Raw genomic sequence first — 24,249 nt, forward strand, 5'->3', positions numbered from 1 at the left:
CTTTTTATTACTTAGATTACATGTTTACCATACTTTCTTACGTTGACTTGGGTTATGTTTTTTATTTTTTATTTAATCTAATTTTTTACTTACATATATTTCTTTCTAAGGTACGTGATTCTTTTTTTTTAATATTTATTTATTATTGTTGCATCTTTTTATAATATAATTAAAATAAAATCAATTTATTAAACTTGATGCTATTATACATAACTTGAGCGATTGATTTCTCTTATTTCTTCGGAAAGCGTTTGCTGCTATTAGACATGTTTTTTACAAAAAAAAAAAAGGTGGGCCCATGCCTTGTATATACTATATATGAAAATAAAAATAGTTTTCTCAGATTTTCTCTATCAAAAACTTCCAATTAAAATAACTGAAAGTTTTTTTTTTTTTTTTGATAAATCTCTCCACTCTTCATATCCTTCTGGTATATACTTATTGATGGTATATGCTATACCGCGAGCTAGATTAAATCTTTTATAACTTAGAAAAAATCAATTAAAAAATATAACAATTAAAAAAATGAAGATTAAATCTATTAAAAAAAACTAAAGAAAAATAAAATCTCAATTCAATTTTAAAAATTATCTTAAATCAAATAAATAGTAATAAAAAAGTAAAAATACAATCTGATATATATATATATATATATATATATATATATATATATATATATATATATATATGGATGAAATTAAAAAAATTAATTTGATAAATTTTTTTAAATAAAATAAATAGTAATTAAAAGAATATAAATCAAATATAAAGTAAAAACAATTGTATTGGGAATTTGAAGGAATGGAAGCGAAAATTCAAGAGAAGAGTAAAGAAAAATATAGAATGTCGGTACCAAATCAAAGGTAAGCAAGCTACACCTCTCGAGAGGGAGGTTCCATTGAAACGATTCCAATAACAACCAGGAATGCCATTTTGGCCGCCAAAATAAAGTCGACGGCACTTAACTAATGCACAGCAGCGGCTGCTGGTTAAGCTGATTAAAATATCTAATCCCTAAACTAAAGGATCAAAAAAGAGCTTTGGAAAAATTAAACTAAAAGGCAGTAGTCTTTGTTTCTTCTTCTTTAATTTTTGTTTTTTAATTTTTAATTTTGTACAAATAATAAAATCAAATAAGTTTTTACAAGATTGAGAACCAACTAAATAATGCAATGTTTTGTTAAACTATAATAGTCCCATAAAAAGTGAAGAGGAATAAATTATAAATATCATTTCTCAATAAATACAATTTTAATCTTGTTTTTCTTTTTTTTATATCTTATTTTCTTTATTTTTATTATCTCAGTCTTTTTTCCTAAACATTACTTAATAATCAATATTCAAAAAAAATTATCATATTTTGTCAAATATTACCATTTAAAACTAAATCATATATGGTACCACCACTTAATGTTTGTTCTCTCTCTCGTCTTGATTGTAGATTTTAGTTAATCTAAAAATCATCAATCTCAGCAACTCACTGTACCTAATCAATACCCCAGATTTTACTGGAATTCCAAATCTCGAGAGTCTGATTCTTGAAGGTTGTGCAAGTTTATCTGAGGTCCATCCATCATTTGGACGTCACAAGAAGCTTCAACTTGTGAATCTTGTGAACTGCTATAGTCTTAGGATTCTCCCAAGCAACCTTGAAATGGAATCATTAGAAGTTTGCACTCTCAGTGGCTGCTCAAAACTTGATAAGTTTCCTGATATAGTAGGAAACATGAACTGCTTGAGGTAGCTTCGTTTAGATGGGACTGCTATTGCAGAACTATCCTCATCATTTCATTGTTTGGCTGGTTTAGTTCTATTGAGCATGAACAATTGTAAGAACCTTGAAAGTATTCCCAGTAGCATAAGTGGTTTGAAATCCCTCAAAAGACTTGATGTGTCTGACTGCTCTGAACTTAAGAACATACCAGAGAATTTGGGGGAAGTAGAAAGTTTGGAGGAGTTTGATGCAAGTGGAACTTCAATTAGACAGCCACCAGCGTCTTTTTTTCTTTTGAAGAATCTTAAAGTATTGTCTTTTAATGGATGCAAAAGAATAGCTGTGAATCTCACAGATCAAATATTGCCTTCTTTGTCTGGTCTGTGTTCTTTAGAAGAACTGGATTTATGCGCTTGTAATCTAGGAGAAGGAGCAGTTCCTGAAGATATTGGCTGCTTATCGTCATTGAGGAGTCTAAATCTGAGCAGAAATAACTTTATTAGCCTGCCTAAAAGCATAAATCAGCTTTCTAGGCTTGAAAAGCTTGCCTTGAAGGATTGCGTGATGCTTGAATCATTGCCTGAGGTTCCCTTGAAAGTTCAAAAAGTAAAATTGGATGGCTGTTTAAGACTAAAAGAAATTCCAGATCCAATAAAGCAAAGCAGTCTGAAAAGATCAAAGTTCAAATGTCTTAACTGTTGGGAACTGTACAAGCATAATGGCCAAAACAACATGGGTCTGAACATGCTTGAAAAATACCTCCAGGTCTTCTCTTCACCATACCCAATCTTTATCTCTCTCTCTCTCTCTCTCTCTCTCTAAAACATTTTTGATTTATGATATAGGGCTCATCTCCAAGACCTGGATTTTGTATTGCTGTTCCTGGAAATGAAATTCCAGGCTGGTTTACTCATCAAAGTAAGGAATCTTCAATTAGGGTGCAGATGCCTTTTAATTATCTGGATGGTGATGATAATGGGTGGATGGGGTTTGCTGCATGTGCTGCATTCAGTACATATGGTAAAAGTTGTCATTTCAAAGTCGATGGAAAAGAGTATTATCCTTCGCCCATGTATATAGGTTGTAACTCTATGCAAGCTCTGTCGGATCATCTGTGGTTATTCTATTTATCTTTTGATTATCTGAAAGAGCTTAAAGAACGGGAGAATGAATCCTCTAGCGAACTCGAGTTGTCATTTCATTCTTATGATCAAGGAGTCAAGGTGGAGAATTGTGGTGTCCGTATGGTAAATTCTGGCCATCTTATTGTTGCAAGCAAAGAAGCAGCTTCTTCATATACTCCATCATGGCAATCACCTACTGGCCATCTTATTATAGCAAGCAAAGAAGCAGCTTCTTCATATATTGATTCTTTAGCTAATTCTTCATCTTATAGTCAATGGATGCATGATGTCTTCTTTAGCTTCAGAGGTAAGCACAATAGCAATAATTTCACTCATTTGCATACAGCTCTATTCCAGAGAGGCATTATCCGATATAAGAGACAAATAAAGTATCTAAAGAAAATTGAATCAAGTCTCGTAAGCGACATCAAAGAGTCGGGGCTGTCAATTATTATATTTGCAAGAGATTATGTTTCAACTTTGGGGTTTGGCGGATTTGTCAAGATTGATGAATTCATGAAAAAGATGAAATCGGACACTGTTTTTCCAGTTTCAACAGTTTCTTATAATGTCGAGCAATCACGGGTAGATGAACAAACAGAGAGTTACACGATTGTCTTCGACAAGGATGAAGAAGATTTCAGTGAAGATAAGGAGAAGGTACAAAGGTGGATGGATATTCTCACCGAGGTCGCCATTTCATCTGGATCGGAATCATCGAAAAGGTAACTAACCCTTTCCATCTACTTAATTACCAACAGTAAGTGTGTTTGGTACAGGATTGATTAAAAGAATGTTTTTCAAATTGAGGTTACAAAATAATTATATATATATATATATAGTTTAATATTAATAGTTTTTAATTTAAATATTATAGATTTAACTACTGTTATTATATCATGAAATAAATAATATTGATATCAAATATTTTATTATTATTCCATTAAACTATGTGCAATTTCATCATGTACGAAATCTACCCAACAAGGACTATATTTTCCATGGTTTCTTAAGCGTGCAACAACAAAAACTGAATTTTTTGTTACGTCATCAAACAATCTCCTTTTAATTTTTTGAATAAAATACAATTAAAAATAAAAATAAAAACTGAATTTTTTTTAACTAGGTCGGACCCGGCAAGAACATAATTGGGCTTGAGATTAAATTCTGTAAATGCTACGTCATCAAGCGATCTCCTTCTAATTTATGTAGTGTTATTAAATAATATTAAACACTAGTTTTTTAAGCAAAATATAATTTTAAAAAATTAATTTTTTTAATATAAATAGTTATTCACCTAGCACTGTTCACTCCAAGTGAACAGTGTCCAGGTGAACTATATTCATCTGGTTGTAGACATGAGAAGCAGCTCTCAACTGCTTCTCACGGAATGATGTTTCATAAAAAATATATATGGGTCTCATATGAAAAGCAGTTGAGTTTTTATGTTACCAAACTTGATGTTTACGCGATGAGCTTTAAAAGCAGAAGCTCCCGCGTAAACAAACATCCACTAAGTAGCCTTTTAAAATCCCAATTCACAAAATTCTTAGGTATTTTTTTAAAGTGTTGCTGTGGTTATTTTTTAAAGTAAAGATAAGAAGAAGGTACAAAGGTTGATGGGTATTCTCACCGAGGCCGCCATTTCATCTGGATTGGAATCATCGGGAAGGTAACTAACCCTTTCCATCTACTTAATTACCAAACACTAAGTAGCCTTTCAAAATCCCAATTCATAAAACTCTTATGTATTTTTTAAAGAGTTGTGGTAGTTATTTTTTAAAATGTTTTTATTTTAAAAAATATTTTTTACTTTTTTAAAAAATATTTTTAATATCAATGTATTAAAATGATCTGAAACAACAAAAAAAGTATAAATTTGAAGTGAAAAAAAAACTTTAATTTTTTTCAAAAATATTTTTGAAACGTAAAAATAAACAGGATTTTATTCTTGTTTTATCTATATTAGAAACTTGGCATTCATGAAAGATTAAAAACTACTTAATTTCTCGTGCTAATTTTATGGTGATCATATATTTTATAAGCTCACCTTGCAGAAAGATACAGACACAAAATCCATGTATATAGTGAATAGAGTTTTAAATTTCACTAAGAAGTCTTGTTTCAGGGTGAATGACGACATGGATTGGGAATATGTTTCACGGGACTGATCTGGAGTTTGGGCTAAACGTCCGGAAATGATAGTCCTTGAGGAAGGAAACAAGCTTGATAATGATTTTGAATTTGATGTTGTTAGAAATATTTCAAGATAGAAATAAATGAGGAGTTGATTTAGACGTGTGAAAATATTATAATTAAAGTGTTTATTGTGTGTAGTATCAATAAATGAAACTAAATAAGTCTAAAAGTAACTAGAAAGATTGTCAAAAACATGACTTAAGTTAAAATAAATTTAAGATAATATTTTTTTTTTGTTAATATTAAGACAATATAATATTATATTGATCCAAATTAATTTGTTAAATCCATAACCTGGATTATAGTAATAAAGTTTAAAAAATTTATTTTTTTAAAAAAATATTTTTTATTTAATTATATGATAATAAAGATTGACTGCTGTAGTAAAGCATCAAATAAAATTTTAAAAAAATAATTGATTACGGTAGATTATAAAATAGAATGATTATCTACAAACAAAATAAGAATTAAATGAAATTTAATAAAATAATATTTAATTAATCTAAGAATTTAAAAGAAATTATATATCATATTTTTAATAATTTAATTTCCAAAAAACTAAATACTAAAAATTAAAAAAAAAAGTCAGACGTCGGTACTTTAAAATAAGCCTATGTGTGTGGGTCCATCAATGCCTAATTTTTTTTTTTTTTCAAATTAAATAGCTTACATATGGTCTTTATACCCAAAATTAAATAGCTTATAGATGCTTAGAAAATTAAGTTGAACAATTTTTTTGCTTCAAACACCTGAAAACACTCTTATTGCATCATGCAACCAACTTCTCAACCATCATTAATAATATGATTTTTCAATAATCTATTTTTCAAGGGAAAACTAATATAAATTTTACTTTTTTTTTACAATGCTTTCTTTTCATTGAGAATGACAAAAAGTTTAATTTGTTAACAAAAAAAAAAATGACAATACTTTCTTTATTGTTTGCTCTGATAAACAAACAATAAAGAAACCAAGGTTTGCATTGTGTTTTTTAAAATTTAAAATGAAAAAGAAATTATGTTTTTAGTTTAATATATTTCTAAACGAAAAGTATTTTAAATTATTATTATTATTACAATCTTAAACAGGCTCTTAACATGTTATGATATATACTGATGAGAATCTATAGAATATGAATTTGAACATAAATTTTGATACAACCATGATTAAATTAGGAATTTCAAAGCTTTCATATATAACACAATTATGCTATATGTTTCCAATTATAATCATTTATGTTTTTTTCTTAATCTTGATTAATTAACGTATAAATTCTCTAAAAATAGAATAATAATTTTTAATAAATAAATTAGTAACACGAATTCAAGTTTCTGGGAGGCTTACAAAATACGTCTACTTCTATCAAAACATGTTCAATGCTAGCAATATTCTCACTTTCAATCTCGAGAGGTTGATCGGATGGTTAAGAATGTTTCATAGTTTTTAATCTCTTAATGCATCAAATTAATATAAGCTGAAATTCCCATAAAATAAGAGAATTCATTTCCTGGTGCAAGAAGCTCCACGAGAGGAGGGGTGGTGCCATATGATATCATTTTCTTTGGACTTTCTCCACTGAAAGTCGTCTTTCTTCACAGTCTAACTTACATCCTTGAAACTTTACCGCTACGAGTCCTTGATCCAAAGAAACTTACTTCTCTTAAATATTCATTATCAATTATCAATGTCCATACAAATTTATACACATAAATTTATAGAAATTACAACTTCACAATAATATTGATAAAAATTAAAACGGACCTGTTAAACAAGCTATAATTTAATTCATCACAACATATCTAATTCGATAATTCGACATAAGTTTCAATAATTTACAAACAAATACAATTTTACAAAATCTAAAACAAATCATAACAAGTACAAAATTATACATTTATACTACAAGTTTATTTGAGAAAAAACAATAAAACATGTACATACACTAACAAAATACATAAACTAAAAAAATATTAAATAAGAGAATTATCTATCAAAACATATGTTCAATGCTAGCAGTATTCTCACTCTAGAAAAAATTATTAATTTTCTCGTAATGCATCAAATTAATAAAAGCTAGCTGAAATTCCCATAAAATAAGAGAATTCTCTGATGTTTCATTTCCTGATGCATGAAGCTCCACGAGAGGAGGGGTGGTGCCATCTGATATCATTTTCTTTGGACTTTCTCCACTGAAAGTCGTCTTTCTTCACAGTCTAACTTCAAACATCCTTGAAACTTTACCGCTACGAGTCCTTGATCCAAAGAAACTGGAAAAAAGAAAGAAAGAAAAAAAAACTCAAAGTCATGGGAAAGAAAACAGAGAGGGAAAATAATTAGAGAGGGAAAAGAGGACCGGAAGTTATATAGTTATGAAGAGATCAAATGAAGAAAGAATTGGGCTTAGCAACATCCTGCGCTTCTCTGATCAATGCTTTCCACACGGTTTGTTTCTGCTGTCACGTGTATACAAAGTTGCGACGATTATTTTTAAAAAAAATTAAAAATAATCAAGAATAGTATATAAGAAAAAAATAAAAAATTCTTGTGGTGAATCCATATAATTTATCAGTAGAATAAAAAATAAAAATTACCATAACATGCAAGCCATGTTCCCTAAACATGCAAATTAACATTTCCATATAATTTAACAATTATCCATATAATTTCAGCAATTTTCCCTATTTCCATAACATGCAAGCCATGTTCCCTAAACATGCTTATATCATAAACTTTCAAGATTAAGTCTAACATTTATCCCACGCCATATTTCTCTCATATACACATCAAATTAACACATAATTTCTCTAATTTCCATTCAATTTCTCCATTTCCCCAAACTTCCATCATATATCACAACATGTCAATATCCATTAAGTAAAAAATTCTACTTCAATTACCATTTCCAAGGCTTCCATATAAATCCATGAATGTGCATATCACAAAATCATACCAAATTTCACATCCATGATTTTCCCTACACTTATACGACATAAAATCCACAGATGTTGCTAGCACTAAAAGTTGACCTAACCATCCTTTCTACCATGCTCTCATTACGAACAAATAGTTCTCCGTGTGCATACCAAAACAGGTAATCTTCCATGAACCCCTTGTGTAGAAGATGCATCGTTACAATATCTGGATGCAGATACTTTTTATTTTTACACTTCCTGCATGGACACCTAATACCGCCTCCACTAAAATTTCTCGGAATAGATGTTGCAAAATTAATAAAACCCTGAACCCCATTACAATAATCCACCATCTGCAATCCTTGTGGTGAATCTCGATACATCCATGAAATATCATCCATGATTTCTATCGAACCTCTAAAAATAATGATGATAACATGTATTAATTAACTATGTTAAGTAAATAAATTTACAAAAATATTGGTTTAACTTGAGATTATCCAACAAACTAATTAAAGCTTCTCTTAAATATTCATTATCAATTATCAACGTCAATACAAATTTATACACATAAATTTACGAAAATTACAATTCTGCAATGGCATTGATAAAAATTAAAACGGACCCGTTAATCAAGCTATTATTTATTTCATCACAATACATATAATTCGGTAATTCGACATAAGTTTCAACAATTTACAAACAAATACAATTTTACAAAATATAAAACAAACCATAACAAATACAAAATTATATATTCATACTACAAGTTTGTTTGAGAAAAAACAATAAAATATGTACATACACTAATAAAATACATAAACTAAAAAAACATTAAATAATAATAAAATTGACATTTTAATGTTAAAATTAAAAAAAGATATATTTACTTACAAAAAATGACAAAATCCATAATAAATCAGAATACGGATGCTGTGATTACAAAAGTTAAAGACGGATGACTTGTGTTGAGAAGAGGGGGAACAAACTAATTAAAACTTCTCTTAAATATTCATTATCAATTATCAATGTCTATACAAATTTATACACATAAATTTATGGAAATTACAACTTCGCATTCTTTATTTCATCACACCACATTTTGGAGTGAATTTCTATAATTTCATAATAGAAGATATAAAAAGCAATATATTTCCCGAGACAATATTTATTATCTTTATTTTTAAAATATTCTTGTAAAAAACTCTAATTTTTAAAAAAATTTCTCAACTAAAACATGTAAGGATAAAAATAATAATTATTATTATAGTTTTAAAACTCAACTTGAAGGTTGATCCGGGATAAAACCCGAGTCACCGATTAAGAAGATCAACCTAAGTTGACCCGAGTCAACATAAGAATAATTTTTTTATTAAAGTCTTAAAACTCAACTAGGTGGTTGATTCGGGACAAGGCATAGATCACGAGTCAAGTTGATCATTGACCCGAGTCAACATAATGATAAAAGTTGTTATTATCGTAGTTTTAAAACTCGATTCAAGGGTTGACCCAGAGCAAATCCAATGTCATGAATCGAGAGAGTTAATCTGGGTTAACACAAGTCAATATATGGATAAAAATAATTGTTATCATAGTTTTAAAAACCTGGCTCGAGAGTCGACACGAGGTAATTCTTAAGTCACGGGTTGGGAGTGTCAACCTAGGTTGACCCAAAATCTTTTATAAAAATAAAACCAAAGCAACCTTATTTTGACAAAAAAAAATTCAAAAAAAAGTCAACAAGTTTTTGATCCATATTTTATCCGGTTTTTGACTTGACTAGGTCCGGTCCGGTCGAAGACCCAAGTGCCAAGCTGGAGGCGCTTGGGCTGCAGACACCTGGCGCTTGGCTGCTAAGCATGGGCGCTGGGCCGACAACACCCGCTGGCCGCATTACAGGCTGCAACCACCTAGCGCTCGGTCTACCCAGCCTTGGGCGCTTGGGCTGCCTACCTGTGTGTTGGGCAGACCAAGCGCACATGTAGCGCTTGGGTGACTGCTAGTGTGTTGGTAGACCAACCGCACACGTGGCGCTTGGGATGATTCATATGTGAGAAATATTATTATTATTATTATTATTAATAAATTTGATAGAAAATATTATTATTAATATTGAAAACATATTATTATTTATATTCTAAATTTTTATGATTTTTTTTATAAAAATAAAAAAGTGAGCCCGCGACGTAGTATTATTTAAAATATTCAACAATTCTAAGTATTAATATAAAAAATATTATAATTTGTCTTGTAAATATTATTATTTTTCTTATAATACAAAGTATTCATATAAAAAATATTATTATTTGTGTTCTAAATATAATTATTTTTCTTATAATTCAAGCTATTCATATCAAAATATTATTATTTGTGTTCTAAATATTATTATTTTTCTTATAATTCAACATATTCATATCAAAGATATTAATATTTGTGTATAATATTATTATTTTTATAATAATTCAAAGTTTTAATTTTAAAAATATTATTATTTGTGTTCTAAATATTCTTGGAATTAAAAATAGTATTATTTGTGTTATGAATACTATTATTTTTACTATAATCAAAAGTATTAATATTAAAAATATAATCTTTTGCGTTATAAATATTATTATTTTTATACAAATTAATATTATTAATCAAATAATTACTAAATTAGAAAAAAAGTATTCTTAGTATTGAAAAACAACCAAAACACATAAAATAATAATAAAATTGACATTTTAATGTTAAAATTAAAAAAAGATAAAATCCACAATAAATCAGAATACGAATGTTGTGACTACAAAAGTTAAAGAATGATGACTTGTGTTGAGAAGATGGGGATAGTTTAGGGGGGTGGGTGTTTGCAGTTGGGGGGTGAGGCAGCTTTTTTAGATACAGAGGTGGGGGAAGAAGAAGGAGAAATAGGGGAGGGGAGGGGTGATATATTCACTTTTACTGATGGAATCACCGATGGAATATTTCTGTCGGTGATTCTATCGATGCTTATGTCGGTAAAGGGGTCACATCATTGTACGAAGATCCTGGTTTGAATTCTTCGATGATTATATCAGTGTTTCTGTCGATGAGGGGGTCACATCACTGCAAGGAGATCTCGGTTTGAATCCCTCGGTGATTCCATCGGTAAAAGCACCCGCAAAAACTTTCAAATCATCAACCTGCTTTTTTTTTCAAAATTCTAAATAGTCTCTCGGTAATTTTGGCGGTATATACTGACAAAATTAGTTCGTCGGTGTATACTGACAGAATTACCGAGAGATTTACATTTATCGGTATATATCAACGCAAATAACCAATAGAAAAATTCTATCAATAAGTCCGTTGATTTTAGTTGAATTTCTGGTAGTTGTAGTAATCGTTGCAAAGTTGCATCAGACAACATCGAGGGGACCCTTAACACATAACAACGCCAGCCAAACTTACTGTTATTACAATCAAAGAAACACCATGTGGGGACACGTGGCGCTTGAGCTCCTGTCTCAGTGTTGGGCACAGCCCAGCGCACACATGGCGTTGTGCTGCCTGCCTGTGGTTTGGGTCTTTCATCAAGACTCAAGGTTCATGAGTCCTTGGATTCTAAATATTATTATTTGTTTTAGTAATATTCTTATTTTTATTTTAATTAATATTATTAATAAAAAAATTAATAAATTTGAAAGAAAATATTATTATTAATATTGAAAAAATATTATTATTTCTATTATAAAATTTTATGGTATCTTTTATAAAAATAAAAAGTGAGCCCACGACATAGTATTATTAAAAATATTCAATAATTCTACGTATTAATATAAAAAATATTATAATTTGCGTTGTAAATATTATTATTTTTCTTATAATTCAATGTATTCATATCAAAGAAATTATTGTTTGTGTTATAATATTATTATTTTTATAATAATTCAAAGTTTAATATAAAAAAAAATTATTATTTGTGTTATCAATATTCTTGGAATTAAAAACGTTATGAATATTATTATTTCTACTATAATCAAAAGTAATAATATTAAAAATATTATCTTTTGTGTTATAAATATCAATATTTTTACATGCGCCCAACCCCACGTTGGACCTGGACGCGTCCGCGCCCAACCCCACGTTGGACCTGGACACATCTGCGTCTAACCTCATGTCGGGTTTGGACGCGCCCGCGTCCAACGCCATGTTAAACCTGGACGCGACCATGACCAACTCCATGTTATTATTTTTATAATAATTAATATTATTATCTTTAGTGTTATAAATATTATTATTTTTATAATAATTAATATTATTAATAAAATAATTACTAGATTAGAAAAAATATATTATTAATATTGAAGAACAACCATAGATTTGAATTGAATGGTAAAATTAAAAATTACTACGTGGGGACACGTGGTGCTTGGGCTGCCTGCCTGAGTGCTGGGAAGACCAAGTGCACACCTGGCGCTTGGGCTACCTGCCTGAGTGCTGGGCAGACCAATCACGCACGTGGCACTTAAGCTGCTTGCCTGTGTGCTGGGTTGTCCAAGCGCACACGTTGCGCGCTAGCTTGCGGTGGTAGGTGCCAACTATTATTATTTTTATTATAATTCTAAAAATTCATCTAAAAAATATTATTATTTGTGCTAGAAATATTATTATTTGTATTATAAATATTATTTTTTTTATTATAATTAAAAGTATTAAATTTAAAAATAGTATTATGTGTATTATAAATATTTTTTTATTATAATTAGAAGTATTAAAATTTAAAATAGTATTATTAATATCATAAATATTATTATTATTAAAAAACAATAATAGATTTGATTTGGACGGTAGAATTATAAATTATTATTAGTGTTATTATTATCAGTAGTAAATTGAAAAAAAATTATTAATACCATCAAAGAGACACCATACATTTTTTGAAGAATGATTAAAAATAGGACCCAAAATAGCCTTGGACTATTTGGTAGGGGTATGTGGAGAGGCTATAGCTGCAGGACCCAAGCGCCAAGCTGGAGGCTCGTCCATTGGGGTTGCGGACACCTAGCGCTGGGCATACCACACCCGCTGGCCATGCCCCCGGCCTTGGCCACCTAGCGCTCGGTCTACCTAGCCTGTGTGTTGGGCAAACCAAGCGCATACGTGGCGCTTGGATTGCCTGCCTGTGTGCTGGCAGAACAAGCGCACACGTGGCGCTTGGGCTGCGCCAAGACCCAACTATCCTTGGGTCCCGTAGGCTGCAGCACCCAAAATAACCTTGGGTCATTGGCAGCACAAGACCCAAAATAGACTTTAATGCTGCCAGTGTAAGAAGTCCGGTAATATGCATGACCCAAAAAATCGATGGGTCGTGCCAGCACCACAACCCAAACTTTAAATAAAAATAAAAGGTGAACCCGCGGTATTGCGCGGGCCACATAACTAGGCTTACCTTATAAGAATCTTTTGTTCACATCTAGATGCATTATTTGTCCACAGTCATTTTGTTTTTTTATCATTTTGTTTTATTTAATAGAAATAATTATTAAACACAATTATTTCTATTAAATCACAGGACATTTACCATATTGGAGTCGGAGAGGGAGGGAAGAAATTCCAAGAAAATTCATTAAACATCACAGGAAATTTCCCATAAATCACAATGTAGCTGAAAAAACCATAACATTTGAAAATTCTTTGATGTTTCATTTCTGACTTCGGAGGCACTGCCCAAGACTTTTGCTAGGAAGGTGCCAGGCTGCCAGCAATAAGAAAGAAAAATCCAATTCTCGTTTGGAAATTTTCAAGTAGACTTGGCATGTGTTGGCAGAAATCAATCAATCATACATTGATTTTTGCTCAGAGATCATAACAGAGAAATATACATGGACCAATTAACTATTAAGTATTGTTTAATTTTTGAAATATTTATTTAAAATTACTTTTTTTTTAATAAAATATACATGGAGCACTTGATGGTTAGAATAACAAGTGAAAGTATATATATATATATATATATATATATATATATATATATATATATATATATATATATAGTGTTTTTGATATTGTGGTAATTATTATGATTTGTGGTAGAGGTTTGAGAACGTAAACAAGTTTGCCACTTCGTGAGCCCCCTGTACAAGGGTCACCTGTACGTCCTTGTCTGCATTGAAGGCAATCTTCTTCACAATCTCATAAGAAAAAATCCAGGACGTTTACCAGTACGAGTTTCTGCTCTAAAGAAACCGGATAAAAAACAGAGAGTGAAGGATTGATGGTCTAAGAGAGGAGAAAAATCAGAGAGGGAGAGGGGGATCTGGAAGTTACACAGTTGCGAAGAGGCCAGAAGAAGAAAGAATTGGGCTTTGGCTAGATCTGTCGCCTCTCTACTCAACTCTTCCCACACGGTTTGTCTCTGCTGCGTGCATTCGTATACAACTAGTAGAAATTTGGTTTCTTAGTAGAATTATGTTCCAGCTTGAGTTTGTCAAATCTCTTGCTCTTAACTTTTTGTTTCATGTCTGAACTCAGGAGAAGGCTATTATGCACTATAAAATGGCATGGAAGTTAACCAGTTGCTGAACCATCGATCCCTGGATAGTTAAGAGCTAAGAAGACTAGAAGGAATCAATCAGTATTTATTTATTGCTACTGGGATTCCCATGGCCTCATCCAGCATGCAGAAAGGAACCTCATCTTCTTATTCTGCTCCCCAATGGATGTATGATGTCTACCTTAGTTTTAGAGGCAAAGACACACGGAATAACTTTACTAGCCATCTATATTCTAATTTGGAACAAAGAGGCATCGATGTATACATGGATGATAGCGGGCTAGAGAGAGGAAAGACCATTGAACCTGCTCTCTGGCAGGCCATCGAAGATTCAAGATTTTCAATCGTTGTGTTTTCAAGAGATTACGCGTCTTCACCATGGTGCTTAGATGAGCTTGTCAAGATTGTTCAGTGCATGAAAGAGATGGGGCACACTGTTCTACCATTTTTTTATGATGTGGATCCATCAGAGGTAGCCGATCAGAAAAGGAATTATAAGAAGGCGTTCATTGAGCATAAGGAAAAGTTCTCGGAAAATTTGGACAAGGTAAAATGCTGGAGTGATTGTCTCTCCACAGTGGCCAATTTATCTGGTTGGGATGTACGGAATAGGTAAACTAAGCCTATTTATATTTATTTTGGATGGAGTTATTACTGTCTCACAAATCGTTATTCATATAAGAAGTGATCGAGCTTGTTCTTGGAAAACAATTAGAAGATAACTTAGTGGTCAACAAAAATATGATAGAAATTGGTTTTTTGTCTGTCAAAACCAAACTTTTTTAACTTGGCAAATTTTATTATTTTCAAATGTAAGGGGAAAAAAAATTAACCAAGAGAATCTAAAATAAAAAAATAATAATTAAAAAATGATAGTGAAAATAAATTCAAGGGCAACTAAAAATTTATATTGGAGGGTAAATTGAAAAACAAATCCAATAAAACAAAATAAAATTAAAAAGTAAGGAACAAATTGAAAGAATAACACATCATAAACTTGGATTGAAGTGTGAAATTGAAAACCAATAAAACTTTTATTAAAGAGTTAAGGAAAAAAATTAGAAATAAAAAGAATATAGAACTAATTAAAAATAATAATTTATGAGAAATTGAAGTTAAATTCACTACAAGATTTCACAGTTTTACCGACGGACCAATTCCGTCGGTGTGTGATTAGAAGTTCGTCGGTGATTTTTTTACCGACATCATCACCGACGGATTACGTCCGTCGGCTTTCCCTTCGTCGGTGATTCCCTCTTCCGTCGCTATATTGGTCGGAAAAACAAAAAAACCATTTGCCGATGGTTTTACAGACGGAATTTGCTCGCCAAAAAAAAATATTCCCGCTTGAAATATACCGACGGATTTTCATTCCGTCGGTGATATTGTGATTGACCGACAGAAAATATCCGTTGGTAAATCCGTCGGTGAGTGTATGAAATACCAAGCGAATATATCCGTCTGTAAATTCATCGGTACTGGTGGCAGCTACTGTTAAATGCCGACGGATTAATTCTGTCGGTAAGTCTGTCGGTAAGGTTTAACATACCGACCGAATTCTTCCGTCGGTAATAGTTTTTTTCTTAATTTATTTTTAAAAAATTATTTAGGATATATAATATAAAACTATATAAATTAATTGTAATACAAACCAATTATGCAAATAAAATTTATATTAAACATAAAAAAAAACAAAGTTAAATAATATTCATTACAAACTGAATATGTTTCAAGAAAAATATTAAATGAAGTTTTAAAGGTAAATAATGTTGATTACAAATTAATATAAAGGTGGAGCTGGAGGAGGAGGAGGAGATCCTGGAGGAGGCTGGTGGTTATACAGCCAAAAAAGATTAGGCGCACATGTTCCACTATTTGTCATGTTCATAATCATTTCGCGAAGCTGTTCATAAGCCGCTTTTTGTTGTTCACAAGCCGCTTCATACTCCGCTTTTTGTTGTGCTTGAGACGCTTTGATTTGCTCAGACTCCGCTCGTTGTTCCGCTCTTTGTTGTGCATGAGACGCTTTGAGTTGTGCGTACTCCGTTGATAGGTTATTGTATTTCTCGGTGAGCTGAGCCGTGTGTTGCTTCAAGGCCACGAACTCCTTAGATTAGGAGCTCGATATTGATTGGGAGCTCCCAACGGTTGAAACACTACGGGTCGACCGCAAGTTGTCGGCCGTAGTATTGGAGAGCCCGTAAACCCGATTTTTATCGGGTCCACCTGACGAGCCAACCTCTATCCACAAATCCGGATGGGTCAAAATATCGTCTCTGTATCTCTCCCTCAACCGATTATTATAGGTTTCCTGAAAATAAAAAAAAAAAGTAATCATCATATTCAATACAATAAACATAATAACTTACATAATAACTTACAAAATAAAATGGTTGAACAAACATACCACGAAATGCTGAGCACGGTTATCAACGAAATGTTGCGCCCCCTTCTGGCGGTCTTGACTCCGCACGTGCGTCTCCACAAACAGCTCCATCGGGCTCGGCTCACGTCCAAGAGACGCAGCCTATAATGAAAAAAGATATATTAACAACAACTGAATTTAACGATATATTTCATTTAAATTAATCTTACCATCCGTTTCGCATGTGCAGCAAACGGAACGGAGCCGCCAGTGTGCGTTGTCACCCCGCCATGAATTGGCCGATTCCGGTTGCCAGCACCGGACTGTGAGCGTCGTGTGAACCACTCAGACGTCACGTGCTTAAGATAGTGCAGCCATATATCTTCCGGGATGTATATCGGTTTGAAATCCCTCCAAACCGCAACATCGTTTCAGCCTTGGAAACCCCTATCCCTCGTGGTTTTTTTTGCCTTTTTTTGTGCTTCATACCAAAAATCACGCAACCAAAAATTACATTTCGAAACATAAATTTTTGTCTAAAAAAAATCTTGTATTGTTTTCGATCTTACCTAGTTGCCGCGTGATTTTCCCACACCCTCCTCACAACAGTGTTATGCTCATTGTCCCAGCAGAATTTGTGCTGTGTATAAATAAACAAGTTTAAATAAAAATAATAATTTATTTACAATTATATTAATAAGCTGAAAATTATAAATTAATACCAACCTCAAACTTGTTAAACCATGCATTGATTTGAGGCATCCATTTAGGATGCTTGGATATCTGACTCCATTGAAACAATGGAATCTCCATCGACGATTTAAACGCCGATGATATTACTCGGGCGGCTTCAATGTTTGTGAACCTGAAAATAAATGAAATAAATTCAATAGTTATTACTTCATAAATTATGTTGTAATTTAAAAAAAAAACTAAAACCTTAACAAACTTACATTGAAAGGTCGTCCTTCCACTGTGCCTCGTACTTGCGCGTAAATTGATTCCGCTGTGAAGGCACGCCGCCTCTGCGCTGTGAAGTACCGCTGGAAGAGGCAGCATCAGTTGACGGCGTAGGTGGTGTAGGTGCCTCTTCTTGAGAGGCACCTAAGGAAATATCAACCTCGCTGCTAGACGAACTAGCTGCGACTGTACTTGAGCGACCAGCGCTAGTTTTCGTTTTACGCATCTACACAATTTGATACAAATAATTATATAATTAAATTCAAATGTAAAAAAAAAATTCGACAGCACCTCCCCTATACCGGATACTACCCAAATCCACAAACCTGCACATATTAACAATAGCCACAACCATACCCAATCTATACTAATTATTTCAACATATTCAATTACTAATCCTAAGGTAAATTCAACATTTAAGAATTACAATTCAAGTAATTATTCAATAATTATGCCAATACAACAGAACAATAAATTAAAAAAAAACTCTAGAATAACAATCAAAATAAATGGAAAAAATTAAACACAAAGCATGCAATAATAGAGTAAAACTAATAATTATTCCAAATATTCAATTACTAATTCTAAAGTAAATTCAACATTAAGAATTACAATTCAACAAATTATTCAATAATTATGCCAATACAACAAAACAATAAATTAAAAAAAAACTCTAGAATAACAATCAAAATAAATGGAAAAAATTAAACACAAATCATGCAATAATAAAGTAAAATTAATAATTATTCCAACATATTCAATTACTAATTCTATGGTAAATTCAACATTAACAATAAATATTCAACAAATTAACTAATAATAATTATGCCAATACAACAATAAAAAATATTCAATAAATTCAAAAAAAAAAACTATAGATTTTAGCAATGAATTATGCAAAAAAAACTATAGACTTTATCTACATTACAAAAAATACACCAAAACAAAAAAAATAACCAAAAAAATAGCAAAACAAAACCATTAAAGTAGAATGAAATAGAGGAAACACTAACCTTTTAAACTGATGGAGATTCACGATAAAAAACGCTTGAGATCGCCTAAAGAACGGAGAGGAAAAGAATGGTGAAAAACTGAGGAGAAGAGAAAATGAACTGAAGAGGCGGTTGGGGGAGTTTAAATGCCAATTTTACCGACGGATTCACCGACGTCTATAAAATTAATTATTATTTTAATTTATTCCGTCGGTGAGGTGTTAAAAATCCGTCGGTGAATTTTGAATTTCGCACCAAATTTTTTAATGGCCCTCCATATTTTTCGCAGTCCGTCGGTCAATCCGTTGGCAATCTGACGTGGTCAGAGATGCATTTAATGCACAACCCTTTGATATTCGCGCAGTCCGTCGGGAATTCTGTCGGTAAAATTGACAACGTACCGACGGCTATATATTCTTCGGTGTGGTCGTCGGTGATGTGGTGGCATTACCAGTAATTATTTTCGAACTCTCTGTGAAATGCCGACGGAATTAAGTTTGTAGGTGTGGACGTCGGTGATATGGTGACATTACCAGTAATTATTTTCGAACTCTCTGTGAAATGCCGACGGAATGAAGTTCGTCGGTGATGTGGTGGCATTTCAAGTAATGCCGACGAAATTAATTTCGTCGGTGTGGCCGTCGGTGATTTGGTGGCATTACCAGTAATTATTTTTGAACTCTCTCTGAAATGTCGACGGAATTAAGTCCGTCGGTGATGTGGTGGCATTTCAAGTAATTATTTCATGTCACAAAATATATCATCCATGATCAATAATTATTTCAAGTAATTATTTCGTAATTGTGGCATTTCAACTAATTATTTCAACTAATAAATATTTTGTGTTTCAAAATATATCATCCATAATCTAAATTACATGAAAAAAAGGGTTTTACATAGGGCTTCATTTTGGTAGTTAGTCAGAATTTTCTTCTTCTTCGTCATCAATTGAATTGTCATCACCTTCATCGCAATTTTCAATATGAATATCATCTTCTTCATCGACATTTGCTTGTCCGCTAAAGCTCAAAACAAAATTCAAATCCTCTGCGTCAACATCAACAAGACTATCATCGAAAACACGAAAATTTGAATTTTCTTCAAATTCAATCGAAGGAGCAACTCGATATGGTTCAACCACCTCACTAACTTGAAAGACTTCATCTCGCACACTTGTGTCTTCGTTCTCATCCTGAACAACCTCGACACGACCCCGGGGTTTCGTTTTTAAATCGGACAACCAATCCACTCTTGATCGATCCTTTCTAAATGAAGGGGTGTATGTGTAATAAACTTGTTGACATTGCTTTGCGAAAACAAAGACATCGTTTATGTTGCGGAGTCTAGCTTTTTAGTTGATTTCGACCAGAACATAGTGCGGATCAACTCTGATTCCTCTGTCAGTCGTGTCATACCAATAACATTTGAATAAAAACACTATATTCTGCTCGTTATGATATTGCAGTTCGACGACCTCTTCTAATCTACCATAGTAGTCAACTTCTAACTCACTACTAGTGGATCCCTTAGCACAAACACCGTTGTTGTATGTCTTTCTTCCTTGCCCGTATTCTTCAGTATGGAAAACATATCCATTGACAAAATACCTGTTGTAGCACTTACATTTTCTTCCAGGCCCCAGGCTTAGTGAAGACAATGACTTAGGTGCACTCCTTCCCATTTGATAAACCTTGTATGTAATGTACATCAATAAACAGTAAATGAACAAGAATCTCGTAATGACATGCATACGTACAGTAATTTTGCAAGTTAGAATGAGTTTGTGATAGTGCTTACATGTGTTATGAATCACATGGCAAACTGCTCATCTTGTAATTGAAAGATCTGGGATTCGGTCAGCTGTGAGTTATTAGAGAGCAAATATTGACGATGTTGCCTGCAAGTGATAATGAGTGTATGATATTACAATATATAATTAACAGTATATTACTAACAAATTTTAATTAGTTTAAACTTACTGAATAAAAGGTCTCGGCTCATCACAGTTAAATAGAACATAGTTGTGTGCTTGTTTGAACTCTATTTCCGACAAATATCTTCCTCTTACGACATTTTTAGGTGTGGGTGGTCCAGTATTGGAGAATATTGACAAGTTCCCACTGGATGGCACTTCACTGCCATCTTCATGCCGTGGAACGCGATTGATTCTCTTTCTCAGATGAGGTTCGAAATAGTACGAGATAAATGTTGAGATCTCCTCAACAATATAGGCCTCACATATCGAAGCCTCAACATGCGCCTTGTTCTTAACCTTTTTCTTGAGATTAAACAAGTACCTGCATTGAAATATTAATCAAGTATTTTCAATTAAGAAAAACATATAAAATACTTTTATATATGAATTACATTGCAACTGTAATATCTAACCGTTCGAATGGGTACATCCATCTATATTGGACCGGACCTCCAGCTTTTGCCTCGAACGGTAGATGTATAGGGAGATGCTCCATTGAGTCAAAAAATGATGGAGGGAATATCATCTCAAGTTTGCATAGTGTCTCGACGATATTTGTTTGAAGCTTCTCAATGTGATCAACATTTAACTTGCTGGAGCATATATCTCTGAAGAAATGACTGATCTCCGTGAGTGCATCCCATATTCCCTTTGGCAACAAATCACGAAAAGCTAATGGGATGAGTGTTTGCATAAACACGTGGCAGTCATGACTCTTCATTCCATACAATCTGCAGTCCTCTATATTAACCAGCCTTGATATGTTCGATGCATGTCCATCCAGAAAACGCAGACTCTTAAGCCATTTGTAGACTAGCAGTTGTGCGTTTTTCTCTAACACGAAGCTTGCTCTTGGTTTTACGACCCGTGACTCATCATAAACCAACTCCATATTTTTACGGTCACAGTATAAAGCTATATCCAATCTAGCCTTGATGTTGTCCTTTGTCTTCCCCTTCACATCCATGACGGTGTTGAAAATGTTCTCAAACATGTTCTTTTCGATGTGCATGACGTCAAGGTTATGGCGGAGTAGATTGGTCTTCCAATAAGGAAGCTCCAAAAAGATACTTCGCTTTACCCAATTATGGGTCAAACCAAAACCAGGAAACTTTTGCTTACCTGATTGAAGGCCAAACACAATGTCACCGTACTCTGAGACAACATCATGCAATTCTTCACCAGAAAGACGCGAGGATGCAACATCTTTTTCAACTCTGCCAACAAAGAAATCTTTTCTATTCTTTCTGTACCTGTGATGAAGTGGCAAGAAGCGACGGTGACAGTCAAAAAAAGAATCTTTACCTCTATTTGCTAGCGTGAATGCCTTGTTGTTTTCCATGCAGTATGGACATGCGAGTTTCTCATGCGTGCTCCAACCAGAAAGCATTCCATAAGTTGGAAAATCATTGATAGTCCACATCAAAGCCGCCCTCATAAGGAAATTTTGTTTCCTCGATATATCCTAAGTCAGAGCTCCGGAGGACCACAACTGCGCCAACTCATCAATCAACGGTCGAAGACAAACATCTATATTCCGCCCTGGGCTTCTTGGACCGGGTATGACAGTAGATAAAAACATGAACTCCGGCCTCATACACATTCCCGGTGGCAAGTTATAAACTGTGAGTATGACCGGCCAACAAGAATAAGGAGCAGCAAATGACCCAAATGGGTTGAAGCCGTTTGTACACAACCCAAGACGCACATTCCTTGATTCAGCTGAAAAGTGAGGATGAACACTATTAAAGCGTTTCCACGCTTCGCCGTCAGAAGGATGAACCATCACTCCATCAACCGCATGGTGTGCTTGGTGCCATGTCATGTGCTCAGCAGTCCTTGGTGACATGAATAACCTCTACAGTCTAGGTGTGATCGGGAAGTATCTAAGTTTTTTATATACCACTAGAGTCTTTTCCCTGCCAGTTCTAGGTTTGTAATGGGAATGCCCGCATGTCATGCACTCGGTCATCTCAGCATTTTAAAGGTAGTATAACATGCAGAAGTTAGGGAACATGTTAATTTTTTGGTATCCTAAACCGAGGGGTTTCATCATGGACTTCGTAGCATAGAAGTTCTCTTTCAGCCTGTTCCCTTCAGGTAAAATGCTTATTGCCCATTCAATAATCTTGTCATACCCGGCCTCACTCAACCAATGATCTGACTTGATGGTGAACACCTGTGCTACAGCCGATAATTTACTGTGGTTCGTGCAACCATCCCATAATGGTTCGTCAGAATCTTTCCACAAATCAAAAAACCTAGCTGCATCTGCATTAGGTTTTTCTTCTACGATTGGACATTGACTGCCATTACCTTGATTCATTCTCATTGCATCCATAACCATATTTTTGTAAGGATTAGTGTTGTCATTTGCCGCTTCATGCACGTTGCTAGCACTAGAAGTAGACCCAACCACCGTTTCTTCCATTCTCCTCTTACTACCAAATACTTCTCCATGTGCATACCAACACTGGTAATTCTCCATAAACCCTTTGTGTAGAAGATGCATCATTACAACATTTGGATGCAAATACTTTTTATTTTCACACTTCCTGTATGAACACCTAATACCGCCTCCAGTAAAATTTCAAGGAATAGATGTTGCGAAATTAATAAAACCCTGAACCCCGTTACAATAATCCATCCTCCGCAATCCTTGGGGTGAATCTCGATACATCCATGAACGATCATCCATGACTTATATCGAACCTCTATAAAATTATGATGACATCATGTATTAATTAACTAAGTTAGGTAAATAAACTTGCAAAAATATTACTTTACCTCGAGATTATCCAACAAACCAATCACAACTTCTCATAAATATTAAATATTCATTATCATTTATCAACGTCCATACGAATTAAAATATATAAATTTACAGAAATTACCACTCCGCAATACCATTGATAAAACTTTAAACGAACCCATTAAGCAAGCTATTAATTATTTCAAAATAGTACATGTAATTCGGTAGTTCCATAAAGTTTTAACAATTTACAAACAAATACAATCTTACAAAATCTAAAACAAACCATAACAGGTATAAAATTATACATTCATATACTACAAGTTTGTTTGAGAAATAACAATAAAACATATTGTACATCTACTAACAAAATACATATACTAAAAACACAATAAATTTGACATTTAATTAAATGTTAAAATTTAAAAAGATAGAATTACTTACAAAAATTGATAAAATCCGTCGGTAAATCAGAACACGGATGCTGTGACCACAAAACTTCAAGAAATATAACTTGTTGTGCTGATATGAGGAAGATTGTTTTTTTGGGGGGGGGAGGGGGGGCTGGTTGTTTGCAGATGGGGAGAGTTGGGATTAGGAAGAAGAAGGAGAAATAGGGGAGGAGAGGGTCAGCAGAGCTGACATATATTAACTTTTTCTGACGGTTTCACCGACGGAAACTCCGTCGGTGATTCTGACAGACACATAGACACGTCACCGTACGGATCTGCCATTTCAAATCCCT

The 24,249-nt window shown here is 33.0% G+C and overlaps 1 protein-coding gene across 3 annotated transcripts in view; it reads left to right on the top strand.

Moving 5' to 3' along the window:
• The window catches only part of LOC18104259 (disease resistance protein RUN1), a 64,755-nt gene that overhangs the window by 37,588 nt on the left and 2,918 nt on the right, over positions 1-24,249 (top strand). The window contains exons 5-6 of one of the 3 annotated variants that reach the window (XR_008057093.1): positions 1,442-2,479; positions 2,560-2,694. The exons of 1 other annotated variant lie outside the window; for it this stretch is intronic. Coding sequence is in view for 1 of the 2 variants with exons in the window: in XM_052446416.1 (XP_052302376.1) it covers positions 1,442-1,744 (303 nt within the window). In the remaining variant the exon portion in view is untranslated. Of the gene's footprint in view, positions 1-1,441; positions 2,513-2,559; positions 2,695-24,249 lie in introns of those variants that run through there. One more of the 3 variants, XM_052446416.1, reaches the window with a different exon arrangement.

This window comes from Populus trichocarpa, chromosome 13 (assembly GCF_000002775.5).
Source record: "Populus trichocarpa isolate Nisqually-1 chromosome 13, P.trichocarpa_v4.1, whole genome shotgun sequence".
NCBI classification, from domain to species: Eukaryota; Viridiplantae; Streptophyta; class Magnoliopsida; order Malpighiales; family Salicaceae; genus Populus; species Populus trichocarpa.